The sequence below is a fragment of the Periplaneta americana genome, chromosome 3 (assembly GCF_040183065.1).
Source record: "Periplaneta americana isolate PAMFEO1 chromosome 3, P.americana_PAMFEO1_priV1, whole genome shotgun sequence".
NCBI classification, from domain to species: Eukaryota; Metazoa; Arthropoda; class Insecta; order Blattodea; family Blattidae; genus Periplaneta; species Periplaneta americana.
This window is the reverse complement of record NC_091119.1, coordinates 133127093-133144900: the sequence shown is the minus strand read 5'-3', so window position 1 is coordinate 133144900 and position 17808 is coordinate 133127093. Positions and strand designations below refer to the sequence as shown.

General features: G+C 34.9%; 2 protein-coding genes across 2 annotated transcripts in view; one reads left to right on the top strand and one right to left on the bottom strand.

Annotated features, from left to right (window-relative positions):
* The window catches only part of Mf (myofilin), a 176089-nt gene that overhangs the window by 113880 nt on the left and 44401 nt on the right, over positions 1-17808 (top strand). The window lies entirely within an intron of this gene.
* The window catches only part of LOC138696547 (arylsulfatase B-like), a 39346-nt gene that overhangs the window by 18526 nt on the left and 3012 nt on the right, over positions 1-17808 (bottom strand). Inside the window, exon 3 of the mRNA XM_069821645.1 lies at positions 5427-5586. Coding sequence (XP_069677746.1) covers positions 5427-5586 — 160 coding nt within the window. The remainder of the gene's footprint in view (positions 1-5426; positions 5587-17808) is intronic.

Below are 17808 nucleotides of genomic sequence, written 5' to 3'. Positions count from 1 at the left end.
AAAGTCCGTAATAAAAGTGTTCACCCTTTCATGGAAAAGAAGATGCCTTTTCAATTTCAATTTTTAATTTGATCTCATTCTTATTATGTTTTGACATGTATTTCTATATTTTCGTGCTATGAATATTAGACGGAATTACTATGTTTGAAGTCTTGTAACAATAAATGAGAATTTCATTTGACTTAAATGAATTTGTACACAATTCTTCTAATTCTCACGAAATTATCAATGTAATATCACGAAATTGCCAAGGTTATCACGAAATAATCAATCTTTTAGCTTAAGTTTTAAAAGTGGTTTTTGGCACTTGTTCAAGAAAGTGTCCAATCTTTTATGTGTCCAGATTTGTACAGCAAATTATCGTCTTTTAGATGAAAAAATCGGAATAAGGATATATTTACACATTTGCATTTTAAATTAGTTTTCATAAAATTATCACGAAATTACCAATGTTTACCCTATACATCGTCATTCTTAAAGGTGTGTAAAAGTTAATGTATACAGTTGAGTGATTATTGTGTGTTTTGAGGTATAATGCCAAACAACAAATATTCATTACGTGAGCGTGTGTTTATGTACAATGCGTACATAAGAAGCAAAAAATCCTGTGCGAAGACACGACGCAAATTTAGAACTGAGTCTCCAAACAGACCAGTGCCTACTGTGAATACACTTCGAAACCTCGCTAAGCGATTCAAAGAAACACGCTCAGTACTAAATCGAAAACCAAACGCTAAACGTTTTGCTCTTACAGAGGAAAAGTTAGATGAAGTTGGTGAAAGGTTAGATCATACCCCGCAGAAATCCCTGACACGTTTAGCACAGGAACCTGGAGTATCTGTGTCCTCTGCCAGAAACGAAACAAAATTATTGAAACTGAAGCCATACAGAATTCCACAAGTCCACGCATTAACGGAGACAGACCCTGAGAGGCGAGTACGATTTTCTAACTGGATGTTAGAGAAGGTTAATTTAGAGGAAATTGATTCGAATTTCATTTTTTTTCTGATTCTGCATCGGCTCTGAGAATGTTAAGTCCAAATTATTGCACATTTATTCTTATACGTATTGTTATACTGCTTCGTATGCACAATAAATAAATAAATAAATAAATACATAAAGGAATAAATAAATAAATACATAAAGGAATAAATAAATAAATGGATAAACAGACAGGACAGACAGAGGTAGGTAGGTGGGTAGGCAGACAGACAGACAGAGAGACAGACAGACAGACAGAGAGACAGACAGATAGGTAGGTAGATAGATAGATAGATAGATAGATAGATAGATAGATAGATAGATAGATAGATAGATAGATAGATAGATAGATAGATAGATAGATAGATAGATAGATAGATAGATAGATAGATAGATAGATAGATAGATAGATAGATAGATAAATTGCCGGAGACACGGATGTGAACTCGCCCGTCACCGCGTTAGCAGTGGACCGCCAGACGCCCGCACATTTTCCGTGCAGCTTCGCTTTAACAGCTCTGTACTATCCTGCAAGATCAACACTTACTACAGTATGAATAGTAAACGACAGTAGCCTAAATGAACGAGGTATATACCTCTAATATCAACTGGAAGTAAAAAATACTTACCATAAAAAGTAAGCAAAAGTAATTGAAACAACTACATCTAATACATAATAATACAAAACATTACTTTAACCAGGGTAGATAGATAGTGTTACGCAGGAAACAGGTTTCGCTCAGATAATGAAGTCGGACTTTTACTGTTACAGATTGAAAGCGACTACCAAGGAAATAATGTATACTTCTCCTTTGGATCCAGCGTCGGAATGCTTTATATTGCTTTGAATGGACAGATAATACAGGATGAAGGGACATCAAGTTTAGAGCATTAGTATACAGCTGACTTCCATTGAGCGTAGTTCAGTTCAGTTAGAAAGCAATGAAATTGTTGAAACTAAACCCTTATGAGACAACATCCGTCCTTAAGTTGGATGAAGCGGAACATGTGCCTAGGATTAAATTTTATCCACAGGAACGAAATACAGCTTGTAAGAAATCATTCCGAAAGATGTCAAATGTGCATTAGAGAGGATGGTCGACAGTTCCAGCACTTATTATAAGGTAAGTCAATGATGTAAAGTAATGTACAAGTCGCGAGATATTAATGTCAAAAGTTAATGGGCTGAATCACCATTAAGCGACCTGTTACTTGCTAATATCACTTTTTGAACGGCGTCTACTAAGCAAAATCTGTTTCCAGTCATACTACCGTTACGTGGACCATTAATAACGTAATAAATTATAGACCTATGACAGATTACAACTTAAAATTATGTGATTGGTCGTGAACAATATTTATGGCCGTAAATCGGCAAATTTTGCCAATGTTATACAATACTTACCAAGACAAATAAATGTACAATTCCATATATCAACAGTAAAAGGAAATGTCTTCATTTGAATTACGCACACAGATTGAACAGTCAGCCATACGGTTTCTTGTTACAGAATACTTAAAATATGTATAGAAGACTGTATATTTAGCGGCAAAAAGAATGGGCCGATTCTTGGTCGATAGAAATGCTAAGTTCTGTCGCGCGGTTCACAAGTGTAAACGTAATCACTGTAAGGCATTGCTGTGGTGTCTCTTCATTGAAAGTCGTTCGTCTATAATGTAGTAAAGCTTTCGAGCAGTGTGTGGCCCAGTGGTAAGAAGTCTGACATCCGTACCAGTTTGCCTCCCGGTACGGTAAAATTATTATTATTTTTATTTTAACTTTTACTTAATTTATTAGTTTATATGTGAAATGACATTTGTTAACAAACTTCGTTATGCCTGCCTTGTAAAAATATTATTGCCCATCACCTGTGGGCTATTAATAGGCGAGACCTGGCCTGTATAAACAAAAATACTTGTTTCACATCCTAAAAAACCGGACGCATATCAAACACAAATAAATAATTAAATTAACAAAAAATAAACAATTTTTTATTATATTAACAAAACAAGGTCTATGGTGGGGACTAGTATCTCGTCCACAAACCACCTGCGTCAACAACTGCCCTCATTCTGCGCGACATGGAGTCCACAAGATTATGGAACAGGTCTAAATTCTTGGCCATCTCCTCTCACGCATCTAGAATCCTGTCCCAAAATTCCTCAGGTGTCCGAACGGGTGGTTGTTCTGCCCAATTAGAGCTTAGGATCCTTTTGACTGTAACCCACAAATTTTGAATCGGAATCATATCTGGTGAATTTGGAGGCCAATCGACTAGGTCGACATCACGCCTCCTCGTAAACCATCTTTGAATCCGGTTGGCGGTGTGTATCGGATGATTATCCTGCTGGAAGAAAAGTATTCCTTCTGGATATCGTTTTCGGGCGGAAGGGATCAATACATTTGCCAAAATGTGTTCGTAAACTTCTGCCGTAAACCGCCCGTGAATGCGTTCCAGAAGTCCTGCCCCATCGTATGACATCCACCCCCAACACGCGACCCTCACGCAACCCGACTTGTTGATTCGTCTCACGAAGCGTTCATCGTATCGGTGGCCATTCATACAATAAACTAGGGCAGTACTATCGTTGCTATTGGAGACAATTATCTCGTCGGAGAAAATGACATTTCTCCAATCGAAGTACTGTCGGAGAGTAGTATACGCAGAATAACCTATGCGAACCAGGGCAATGAGTTATTGTTTCTGTGCCATCTTCAAGCGTAATGACGAGACAGAACGTTGTATTAACAGATAGCAGTATTGCTTGAAAGAGAGAGGGAGGTTTATTATTTATTAGAGTTTGGGCATCGCCACATAATTATAGCTTTGCGAGACACATATGATGGCAAATTGTAATTGAAAAAGTAAGATTGGAGGAGATCCGAACCTTGTTCAATAGACAAATGCCGTAACGACTTACGCTACTGTAACTCTTACTATCAGTTCGGCATAATACGTAGTTTTCCTGTTCATATTCGCTCCGGTTGATTTTGTATTTATCAATTTCATTATTATTCTTTCACTCTTCAAAGGCCCTGATGTATCTAGAATCAACCATTCGATTTTAATACGTATTTTAGACTCTTAAACAAAATATAGCAAATTTAAATGGTTTAATTATGTGTTACCTAGTGAACTATGGCTTTGACGAGACGAGCATGCGCAATGTTATGTCTCTGGAACTTTGAAATTTTCGGCCGGTCCATTCTTTTTGCCGCTAAGTGCACAATGAATATGGCATAAATTGTTTTAAATTGATGTATATTCTACAAGTGGGTTGTCATATTGTTGAAATAGGTAGAGTATTTTCAATAAAGAACGCCCAAAAATACCTGTCAAAATTTGAACATCAACACAAGCAAATATATGAATAAAATAAAATGTTTCGGAAATAACAACAAGATTAATATTCAAGATATAACATTAAAACTTCATTTGCCTGCGGGAACTTCGCATTCATCTAGTCATAACAATGTAATATTTTTCACAAAAATCAATAATAAGCGAGATATTTCGATTTATTTAATTCAGGCTCTAGTATAACCCCCTTTTAAATAAAGTAGTTTGAATGACATATAGCCTAAAATCTAAGTTAGAACGATTTTATTTTAATTTATATTCCAATTTTCATAGAAATCAGTTCAGCCATTATCGCATGAAAAACTAACAAACATCCAGAAACACAGACAGACAGAAAGGCAGACAGAAATACATACAAACAAAAATGTAAAAAATGCGATTTTTGGTTTAAGGCTGGTTAACTATACGTGATGATACCAATTATTGAAAAAAAAAAAAAAAAAAAAAAAAAACGAAAATTATCAGAAAAAGTTTGGTTACAGATTTATTTATTGGTAGTAGAGATTAATCCACTTTTGCAACAGTACTTGTTTGTTTAAAGTAAACTTCATTAATATTTATACCTGAGACAAAATACACTTAAATCTACGTCAAAAATTATTTTTATTAAAAATGTAGCGACTCAATTTATATAACCTAACCTCTCTGAGCAGACAACTTAAAAGTGGGTACTCAATTTCGAATCGATCAGCACTTGGATTGCTCTGTGCTTCATATAAATAAAGTATGTGGGTGCTAGGACTACAACTATAAGTATAGTGTATGTTTTACTTTATGTACAGTAGTATAAAAATCTAAGGCACAAAGAGAGAGTAAGGATTTGACCAGAGGAAGACAGGGAAGGCAGGCAAAAATCTCAATTGGTTTGGTTCGCCAATTGAGAGTAATTTGTAACAGGCGTTACAGGAGACCCTTGCCCTATTGGAATTTCATGGGCTGTTCTTATTCTTATTCTTTATTTTTACTCTCATTCTCATTTTGTGTGCAGTTAGTTATTCAAACTTTACATATAAGCGGACAAACAAAAAGAGCTACAAATGTTCCAGTCTTACTTAAAAAATTGCAGGGACAGAGAACACGTACCTAGGTGGATGGGGTACCGTCCCGTCATCAGAGCAGACCTGCTGGGTGTACAGCTGGACTGAGTGTAGTAGTTGTTAAGTATGATCCCATTGTAAGCCAGTGCATCCAGGTTGGGCGTGGGAATTTGATCGGCGCCGTGAAAACTCACGTCGTTCCATCCCTGAAAATTCAGCCAATTTAAATAAAAAGGAAATTGATTACGATTAGTGCTTTGAGTTTTTCTCATTTCATATATAGTGTCTCCCAGAATTTCATATATAGCTGTAACATATGAACAGAACATAATGGACTGCTATGAATTTAAGACAAGATTTTCTCCATTTCTGCAAGTCAGCGGATCCCAAAATGTGCTCCGCGGAACCCCACGGGCTCCGCGAGTGATTCTCAGGGGCTCTGTGCGCTTTTGTTATGAAGATGACAAAAATAATAAAATTGCTACTTACATTAGTCTCTAGCGGGAAAAACGCAAACTACTTTCATCAAGCGAAAAGTACTTTCTCAGAAAGTAATTTTGCGTTCTTCTTGATTGATGGAAGCAGCAATAATAGATCTACTCGTTACTGGAAATATCTTGAGCTTTCTTGCTTGCCAAGTAGGTACTCGGATGATTCTCTTAATTTCTTTTATGTTTTATATACCGAGCAGGCAGCGTTTGTTATTCGTGGTACGTGGAATCTACAATCTATTGACTGCTATGTTGCTTCATAGAACATAGACAGATAAAACTAAAAACTAAGCACTTCTTGGGACTCCACGAGAAACTTTTGCTTCAAAAGGGGATCCGTGGCTCAAAACGTTTCGGAATCGCTGCTGTAAGTAAATAATTCACTAGTTATGTGAAAGTTCGTCAGACTGTACGGGAGAACTAACGATTTGCTTGCCAAACTTATAGTCCAGAATTTCTTACTGTATACACAAAGAGTGAAACTAACATACGCTGTTGAATCATAGTGAGTTTCTAGTTGTCTGCATGAATGACTTTTGCCAAGTTCGTTTCAAATTTCGGTACTGACAAAGTTAATATTATTACTGGTAGTAACTTTATAACTGTTATGTTCACAGCATCGTTTACCTTCGGAAAAGTGCCAACATTTATTTATATTTGTGTTTATAATTTACATTTTTTTTTACTTCTACCATAATTATATTTATTAGACCTATTTTAAATATACGTCCATTTTCAACACTGACCTGCTTATATTGTGCTGTGTGTTATCACGCCTTTCGACGTTGGACCTCGGACTTCCTACTTCGCCAGCGTTAATTTCAACTTAATCTATTATTATTCAATACATTTAAGTCAATACAGGATGCAGCGGGATGTAGTACCATTGACTTGCATACAAATTACATCATTCTTAGGTGGCTGCAGAACCCCCAGAGAAACGGAAGGGCTTTAATCACGGACTACGTCGGAATTGTGTGTAGCTGAATCGATAGATGGCACTAAACGGTGAATCACGATACTCAGGAAAGCGGTCACGTCATTAAATAATCATCCGTACGAAAATGAGTGGTAAGCACAATATGTCTCAGGCTGCAGTGTAATTCTTCGGGTCCCTTCTCCGTAAAAATAAAAACAGATATGTTGTGTAATGGCAATTATTTTGAACTACTTAGCCTAATAGAAAGCTGAAAGCTGATAGCTTGTTTCGTGTTCGTTCACTTCAGTTCCGGAGTATGATAACATCCTTTCAACGTAGCTGTGGTCTTTCTTGTTCTTTATTCTGTTTGTGTGTTCATTTCAGTTCATTTCTCTCTCACTAATCCAAGAACAATGCTGAAACTGATCAGGAAGAGATCAAGAAATAGGCTGCGTCACTGGCAGAGAAGAAACTGCTTACTGAAAGATACACTGGAAGGAATATGTTTCGTTAATTTATGTTTATGTACATGTCTCAGCCAGAAATTAATTAAACATATATATGTATTCTTATTTTTCTAAATTGTGCTATTTCGTATCCTGATATTTTGTTTGTATTGTTTGTTTGATGACGACTTAATCTGTGTTCTGTTGCTGCTACTCTACAGGGTGTCTCAGGAGGAATGTAAAATATTTCAGGCTACTTACCCATTAGAGTTCTACGAAATGTTTATTTGGCCATTTTTCAATATGGTATTATTGTTTGGGGTGGAAGTACAAAAATTAATCTTAGTCCGTTAAATTTACTACAAAAACGAATAATTAAAATTTGTTTGAAGAAAAGTTTCGATTATCCAACTAAATTAATTTATTCTGAATTTAATGTATTTAATATTGAAAAAATGTATAAATATACTTTGTTAAAATTTTATCATAAAAATCGTAATAAGTTTACATTACAGGCACATAATCATGACACAAGACGAAATAATAATTGAACATTAGTAGAACTTAAATATTTCACATCTGCTGGTCTAAAGCACAGCATTAATTTTGGCCCTCGGTTGTATAATTCTTCAGCTAAATTACACCCAGAACTTCTAACCGATTAACATATAACAAGAAAATTAGAAACGTGTTAATGTATTCAATTTGATTAAACAAATTGATATCCTATGTGTATTAATCAGCGTATATTATATTTGTATTCTATAATTTTGGAATATATATATTTTCATAAATTGTCCTACTTTATTCACGTAAGATACTATTCTTCTCTGTGTTAATATTATATTATACAATTTCATTTCCGCCGTAATTTTAATTTTACTTCCTTTTTTTATTTTATTTTCTATATTCCTCTTACATTAATATATGATATTATATAATTTCACTGTAACTTTAATTTTAAGTTTAGTTCCTATTATATTTTATTTTATTTTGTATAGTCTCTTATACTGGGTGTTCAGTTCAATTTGTGTCATGGCTCGCTGTATGCCGTCACGTGGCTAGTCGATGAGCCTAGAGAATTCAATCTTTCTACACTTCCGCAGAGGTGTATTACTTATGTGCCAGAGAAGTTGCCTAGCAAGTATGGCGTTCATTCTGAAGAGTACTTACCGATACGTACGGTAACGCCGGTAGTGGCAGGAATGTGAACTGTTTCGTAACATGTACTGAGGTGAGTTTTTTCTTAATGTGGGGATATGGGGAGAGGATTAAGACAATTACTTACGTATTTGTTGACATTAACTTCGACGGTCAACATGGACACGGAGCATTTGATTTGTATTGTGGAATGTTGCCATACGCAACCGATGATAACAAATACCCTGAGTACGACTTGGCCGCGCAAAACACAGTTATGGTAGCACACAGACCGTACAAACCGCCATCTGTTGCTACGACGTTCAAGTTATACCGTACACGTTCTCAAGTTGAGATTGAACGCCTTGATTAATAGGCAACTTCTCTGACACAAAAGCTGAAACTCGCTTCAAATCGCTAACTCTTCAACAGTGACGTCATGACACACTTTGAAATGAACACCCAGTAGATCTATTAATATTATATCTGAACTGCGACCGAACACGAGCGCTGCTCATTCGGACCTGAAATTTTGTTAATATTACTGCATCTCCTCATTTATACTGAATTATTATTTTATTTCTATTTATATTGTTGTAATTGTATTCTGTACATTTAAATAATAAATAATAATAATAGTTTGGAGTAATCTACATCGATTTAATCTAATATATCTATTTCAGAAGTCTAACGGTTGAGGAGTAATTAAGGGGAGAAATATTGGAATGTCTTGCTGTTCCATATACTATATTTGACGTGTGACACCAAATCTTTAGCACTGGCAACATATGAACATCGCAACTCCAGCGCAACAAACACAAATGAATAAACGTTCACTTGATATTTAATTCGTGTATTCGCATAGTGAATATGCAGACATACTTTCTATTCATGGTTTTTGTTGTGGCAATACTTTGGTAGCTGTTGAAGAATACAGACGACGTTTTCCCAATCGAAGGGTCCCATCTAGCTGTGTGATTTCCCGTGTTTACAGAATGTTATCTGAAACTGGCAAACTACCAGTTGTTTCATTGAGGTCGGAAAGAGAATCGGTATCGGTACTTTATATGAACTTACAGTTCATGGAATCCATAAGAAGGCCAACGTTAGTAATTTGTCTTGTGTAATTATTTTATCTTCTTACTGAGTTTGTACTAAATTGTGAAATAAAGTTATTGGAACAACACAAGATGCAGCATTTTCAATAATGTATCATATCACAATGTCTTAAAACATTGAAATACGTCTATAATGCCTCTCTACATTTAAAAGTTCATTCATCAATAACTTACGAACCGTTAAATTTCGGGCACAGGTAAAGTAGATTAAATCGTTGTAGATTAATTCAAGCTACATTATCCTAAAATATGACACATTCCGAGATATCGTGTATATCTAAGTATTTAAATATCAAGACTTGTCCTTATTATGATGTTGCCTTCTAGGTCCATATGCAGTAAATTTACCTCGGCGTATTGTCATTCATTTTGACTTATTTATAGAAATCTTCATATTGTATTTTTTTGTAATGACTCTGAACTTGTATAGTAGCTTTTTGTAAGCCAGTAAGTACTGAGTTGCCAACATAGTTGATAATCTCTATAATTCACTTACTTAAAAAGAAGACACAGAACTAAGAGTTTTCCTTAAACAATAGAATCAATTGTAAAGAATTTGTAACATTTTTAGGAGTACATATACAATCTACACTTAAATGGGACTGTCATATTGACATACTATGTAAGAAACTCAATGCAGGCATTTTTATATTAAGGGAATTAATAACAAATGTTAGTGTTGAAGTGCTAAAATCCGTATACTATGCTTATAACCATAGCCGTCTGAGTACCTATGGAATAATAGTTTGGGGTAATTATCCTAAAATAATAAAGTTACTAAAACTACAAAAGAGAGCAGTAAGAACAATTTAAAATGTTTATAACCGTACTCATTGCAAACCTTTAATTCGGAGACTTGAAATTTTAACTGTACCATCTTTGTATATTTTAAGTTGTTTAGCCCAAGACTTTTTTTTGTTGAATATTTTCATAATTTTCTCACCGCCACATGAAACTGAAATGGAAGTTAATTATTGTGCTGCAGGCTCCTTTGATTCTTCTAGTATACACAGCAATGAAATAAAAGTTAATTTTGTAATTCATTCCTTTGCATTTTGCAGAAAAATAATTAATGTAGAATGTTGCGAAAACGCAACACTAGGCAAATGTGGGTTAAAATGTATGTACAAACAAATATTAATAATCTTATTACAAATAGCTCAGTGCATAACTGTTCAACTAGGCATAAAATTATTTAAGAAAAGGACAATGTAGAAACTTATATTATGTTTTACCAAATAATATTAGGCATTTAAGATGGGGATTTTTAAGAAAAAAATTAAAAATAAATTCATACAATTGTCACTATATAATATTGGAGAGTATTTTAACTCTATGTAGCTGTATACCTTTTAATGAGGACTGCCTATATAATTTCATAAAATGTGATTATTTCCTTGTAGGTAACTTACGAATCTTATGTAGTCTATCTTATTGCCTACCCGTAAATCTATTTTTTTAACACTAGTATATAAATGTTTTTTTAACTTGATATTTATCTATGCTTAATTGTACAGTCTTTGGGATGAAATAAATAAATAAATTAATAATAATAATAATATTAATAATAATAATACATATAAAATTTTGTACAGGGATATCATTTTATTTTTACTAACATTTTTAATATTAACTTGCCTATACTTCTGGATCAGCATCTTTTGCTACCCCGTTCCTCGACTGGAGTTCGATGATACTGGCGTAATACACAAACAAATTACTTTACTAGGTATAGGAGGGAAGAAAAGTAGTTCATCCATTTACGTAAACTAGGAAATATTGCGCTTTTGAGTTTGATCATTTTCATTAGGTTTTTATTTAATCAAAATACAGTACAGTGATACAATGAGTGTTTTTACTTACGAACTGAGCTGTCCATGTGAACGTATTCATTATGCAGTATATATTATACTGTCTAGAGTACATTAGCGTACAATATAGAGAATGGAGTTAAATTGAAAAATAATCATAACATTGATATTTAAACACATTTTTTAAAATGGTGGCCGTTCATTTCGATACAGGCTTCAGTTCTAATGTGCATATTATCACACTATATACTATTGTATTTAATTCCAATTACCAGTTTCGTTCTTCGTACTAGTAACTCATGTTGAAATAATTATGTACCTACTCTATAAAAGAGTACCTTACGTACTGTAAATTCAATCTTACTTCTGCCCGATCCGAAAAGATAAAATTACTCAGACATACTATCTACTGTCCGTCCAAGTGGTTATGTCGTAGGGTAGTAGAAAGGGAGGAAATCACGTGACAGTTAATTACTTAACGAGGCCGTTTTATTTAAGTTATTTTAAACAGTTGTATAATATTACGTAGACGTCCAAATCCTAACAGAAATTAATGTTCTCAGAAAAGAGCTAAGACAGCCCAGCCACTAGCTGGCGAATAAAAGCTGGTGGGGGAACCGGGATACGACGTAGAAAAATGGACGACAGTACCTGTGCGAAAATGATTCAATATTGAAAGCTCTTTCGTCACTGGAAAACGCGAACATATTTTTGGAACGTACTGTTTACTCTGACCGTAAGGCTACTATGACTGTATATGCGGTCTTGGATCTGTGTGGAGGACGGTTGAACTTCATTAGTAGAAGGGGTGGGCGTGAAGTACATTCAAGAACTCAGGTACAATAAAAATTGAAGTAAAAATAAAATTATGTCCCTGTATTAATCATATAGAAATAGAAGTATTTTTAAAAACGTCTTTAGCCACCACAAATATCCAGAATTTCATCTCAGGTCTCCAGTATCGAAAGTTAACACTGAAGCCATTCGTCCTATAATGTGCACTGCAAATGTTTGGAATATGGGAATTAAAATACACTAGTTTCTATTCCGATCTAGTAATTTGCAAGGAACATAAATTATCAAGGTATTTTGTATTTTTCACAATCATCTTTTGTTATAGCAGCCGTCGTTTTCACTGATGTTTCACAAACTATACTGAATATAGTACGTGACACATATACAATTTTTAAGTACCGGTATTTCAAACATTCTTGTAACAGTTTATGTTTTAGAACTCATTTAAATAGTAACGGCTCAGTGAACAGTCTCAAGGCGAATGACCATTCGGAACTGGGCTAAGAAGAGAGATAAAAATGTTATGTCATTAGCAAGGTATTGTTCTCCAATGAAGGCATATTCTTATAAAACTTTGTTTCAAGCGTTTAAACTTTGAAATTTCATTAAGCAATAATTTCGCTTGAATAAAAGTAACTCATTAGAGTAAAAATCAATTTAAGTAACCAAGTTTTTAAAAGATATGTATGGCTATAATGTTTTAAGGATGCTACATTACATATAATGATAAAACAAAAATATTTGTAGAAGGAATAAAAGTATGCAGGCTTTAGGTTCCATTTACTTTAATGATTGTATTTGATGAACTGATGCGCATTATATTAAGAATTTAATTAATAAATTCCAGCAATTGAGAGAAGACAAACAAATTCTTCCAAAAAATTGCCCAGAGATAAGGATAAATTTCTCATTCGAAACTCTTAAAATGTTTACAGTCATTCATCGTATGCGTAGAAACTCGTAAAACACGCACTTATAGGTCCTAATTTGTTTTATTTTAAGTTTGTGCCGACATTTATGTTTTTCATTTCTTTATTCCAACCTTTAATCAAATCTGAAGTATCCTAATGCATTTTACTTATTGTAAAAGTCACGCGCAGACAAATTCCCGGTAGGATAGGATGTAACCATGGCGACTAAAAATTATTATGTCGTGCCTGAATTATTTACCGAGTTTCAAATTTTTTTAAGACTTTCTTTATGTCACTACGACTAATACATAATGTTAACAAAAGCGGTTATAGGAAGAAATTTCGAATACGCTTCTTACAAGTAAACCTTCAGGTGGGGTAAAAAAACTAAGACTTATCTTCATTACCATTCGATTAAGCATTAAATCCAATGCAAAATACGTCAATTTTACAACTCGAACGCAATGAACACCAGAGATCGCAATCAATCAAGATCAAGTTGACATGGGCTACTTAGATTGCAAACAACTATACCACGCAGCAATGCTAGATTCGGGAACGAAGTTTGTATCTTGCAGTTTACTGTGTAATGTTATGTGCAGTGAGCTGAAGGAGATGAACCCAGTGAATATAGTGATTAAAATTCTGGATAAACTAAAAGAAGAGGGTTATAAGGAGACAAACTGTGAAATGTCGCGGAAGGAACTTGAAATTGTTGATGATATAATACTTATTAAAGAGTTATGAATAGGAAGCAGTTTAAGAAAGTCATACTCTGGACATTAATGAAAATGAACCACGAAATGATGATAATGACATGCCTCATGTACGAGAATGGGAGACTGAAAAAACAAATACTACGTCAGAAGAGGAATTAAGTAGGTACTTCACAAAGTTTCGGTTCTCAATACGCTCCGTCCCCTCCCAAAACATCTCGAGTAATTGACTTTGAGGAAAAATGTAAGGTAATAGAGTACTGGATTCTGCCAGGTGTACCGACAAATAAAAATAAAAAGTTTAACCATAGGTCATGGAGCAATATGAAGTGTAAATTCACGTGGTTAACACACGAAAATCAACTCTACAAAATGAAGCAAGCTGTTGAACAACAAAACGATGTTATGAATAAAATGAAAGAAGTGCACCGAAGAACATTTGAGGAATTCTGTCTGCGGCGGTCGTCGAATGAAATTGTAAAAGAAAGTGACATAAAAAGAATTGCACTGACAACAGCTCGTGATTTATTAGGCATAGATCAGAAATACTTCAACGCAAGTCCTACTTGGTTGCATCGCTTTAAAAAGCATTATAAGATTGTCAGCCGCAAAATAATATCATATGTAACAAAGCGTCATGCAGCTCTTGAACAATCAATCCAAACCTTCAAACGTGAGTGCACACCACTTATGGACATGTGCAATGATGATCATGTGTTTAATTTGTGTTTCCTAAGGAAATGCCTTTCGGCAGAACATTAGAACATCAAGGGACCAGTAAAGTGTGTGGTGTCGTGCAAACCAAAGGGGCAACTACACATTCCTACACTATAATGCCGGTGGTTTCTAAAGCTGGAAACCTGATGCCAAAGTTACTACTGATTCTCCAAGAACCGAAAGGTATAAGTGCAAGAGTTGCGGAACGCATTTTCCAGAGCGACAACCTTGTAGTAAAATGAACTTCGTCGGGAAAAATGACCAAAAAAATATGGATATAATTCTTACGAGAAATATTTCTTCCTAATTCTGTAACATGCAATCTTCTGCTGTTGGACTCGTATGGTATCCACTGCGACTAAAGTACAATTAAGCAACTGTTAGAAGAAGGGGACTATGATCTTGAAAAACTAGTAGTGAAAATCATACCACCAAATACGACTTATGAGTTATAACCTTTGGACAGGTACTTTTTTCGAATGTACAAGCATATGATTCGACACATTTCCCATAATATAAATTTTGATGATTCATCTGACACAGTACAACGCAACAATATACTGAAACTACAGTCGCTTGTTTACCAATAGTTTCTTTCTCCAAGATTCCAACAGGCGCATGGGTATGGTTGAGTGTTAGCTGAATTGGGATCCAGAAGTGGACAACGTTTTCAAAAGACTACAGAGTACTGTATCCGAAATGTACAAGGAATATGTATGATTTGTGCAAAATCAGCCTGTATAAAGTGCGGGTGGTGTACTGACATTTTGTGTTTCCAACATTTTTTTTTTTTGTTAGCTATCACTGTTGTAGAACATATGTTTCTGGATAAAAACAAATCAGATACTGGAATACGATGCATTAAGTAACATGATGACCACAATGACCACATCATCCTTTCCTTCTTATGCAGTAATCGCTAGTCGAAGGTATGTTTACGTGCTGCTTGAAGTCTCGTGTTCTGCGCTGTGTATCGCACTTGTTAATTGCAGTCGAGTTACGAAATTTTAGGATTATTCATATTTTATTATGCTGATTCCAAAAATATGTTTCATTTTCATTGTCTTTTACCTCAGGTGAAGGTCTACTTGTTAGTTTATTATTGTTACATTTGTTGCGGATCTCAAGATAGTGTCACTACGTAGCTCCAATGGAGAACACAGAGCGTCTCTGAGAGCGTGTGTTTGCATTGCACAGATATTTAATATTGTTTAATATATTTAAGTAAATGTATCATCTCAGATCGAATGGATTTTTCATTGCATGTTGGGCAAAATGTGGTGGCTCCCGAAAATGTGTGAAAATGTTTAATTTTGTCTAAGCGTGGTAAAAATGATCTTTTATTATATATAAGCTGCCTCTAATTAAATACTTCGTTATTATTGTTATTAAATTCAAGTTGTATTTTGTACAACTTACACGGACTTATAGAGAGAGGTACAGGAATTGATGTAAACACACAGTACCGGAGCGTGCGGGGGGAGATCGCAGCGTGAAGCTAGTATGATCGAGGTACACCTAACTTGTATTCAAAATAATCAAACCCAGAGTGCATTTGGAGAATGGAAGTTAAGCTCCATCTTTTAATCATCTGGGCATTAGAATGATGTGCTATGATCAGTATCGCAAGGAGGAAGGATACTACAGAGATAATGGGAAGAAATTAAGAACAAGGGGAATACGAGGAGATAAGGCAAGGCAAGGAGAATAAGGGGAAGACAAGGAGAAACGTAGAAATACACGGGGAAAAGGAGAAAATAAGGAGAATAAAGTAAATGCTTGAAGGAAAAATGGGAACACAAAAAGGACAATGGGAATACGAGCAGAACAAGGTGAATATATAACAAGGAAAATACATGAGAATGAGGGAGACACAAAGAAAACAAGAGGAATACAAGGTTGATAAAGAATATAAAGAGAATAAAAGGAAGAAGAAGAACAAAGTGAAAACAAGGAAAATATGAGAAAAATAAGGAACGATAAGGACAAGGAGAACAGAAGGAGAACAAGGAAAACACAAGGAGAACAAGGGGAAGACAAAGGAAACTAGAGAAAGACAAGACGAACAAGCAAGTAGGACTAGAGGAATACAAGGAGAGCAAGACAAGTAGAACTAGAAAAATACAAGGAGAACAAGACAAGTAGAACTAGAGAAATACAAGGAAAACAAGACAAGTAGGATTAGGGGAATATAAGGAGAACAAGACAAGTAGGACTAGAAAAATACAAGGAGAAGAAGACAAGTAGAACTAGAGAAATACAAGGAGAACAAGACAAGTAGGATTAGAGGAATACAAGGAGAACAAGACAAGTAGGACTAGAGAAATACAAGGAGAACAAGACAAGTAGGATTAGGGGAATACAATGAGAACAAGACAAGTAGGATTAGGGGAATACAAGGAGAACAAGACAAGTTGGATTAGGAGAATGAAATTAAAACAAGACAAGTAGGATTAGGGGAATACAAGGAGAAAAAGACAAGTAGGACTAGAGAAATACAAGGAGAACAAGACAAGTAGGATTAGAGGAATACAATGAGAACAAGACAAGTAGGATTAGGGGAATACAAGGAGAACAAGACAAGTAGGACTAGAGAAATACAAGAAGAACAAGACAAGTAGGATTAGAGGAATACAATGAGAACAAGACAAGTAGGATTAGGGGAATACAAGGAGAACAAGACAAGTAGGACTAGAGAAATACAAGGAGAACAAGACAAGTAGGATTAGGAGAATGCAATGAGAACAAGACAAGTAGGACTAGAGAAATACAAGGAGAACAAGACAAGTAAGATTAGAGGAATACAAGGAGAACAAGACAAGTAGGATTAGGAGAATGCAATGAGAACAAGACAAGTAGGACTAGAGAAATACAAGGAGAACAAGACAAGTAGGATTAGAGGAATACAAGGAGAACAAGACAAGTAGGATTAGGGGAATACAAGGAGAACAAGACAAGTTGGATTAGGAGAATGCAATGAGAACAAACAAGTAGGACTAGAGAAATACAAGGAGAACAAAACAAGTAGGATTAGAGGAATACAATGAGAACAGGACAAGTAGGATTAGGGGAATACTAGGAGAACAAGACAAGTTTGATTAGGAGAATGCAATGAGAACAAGACAAGTAGGACTAGAGAAATACAAGGAAAACTAGACAAGTAGGATTAGGGGAATACAATGAGAACAAGACAAGTATAACTAGAGAAATACAAGGAGAACAAGACAAGTAGGATTAGGGGAATACAAGGAGAACAAGACAAGTAGAACTAGAGAAATACAAGGAGAACAAGCGAAGTAGGATTAGGGGAATGTGAGGTGAACAAGACAATTATGATTAGAGAAATACAAGAATAAGTAGAACT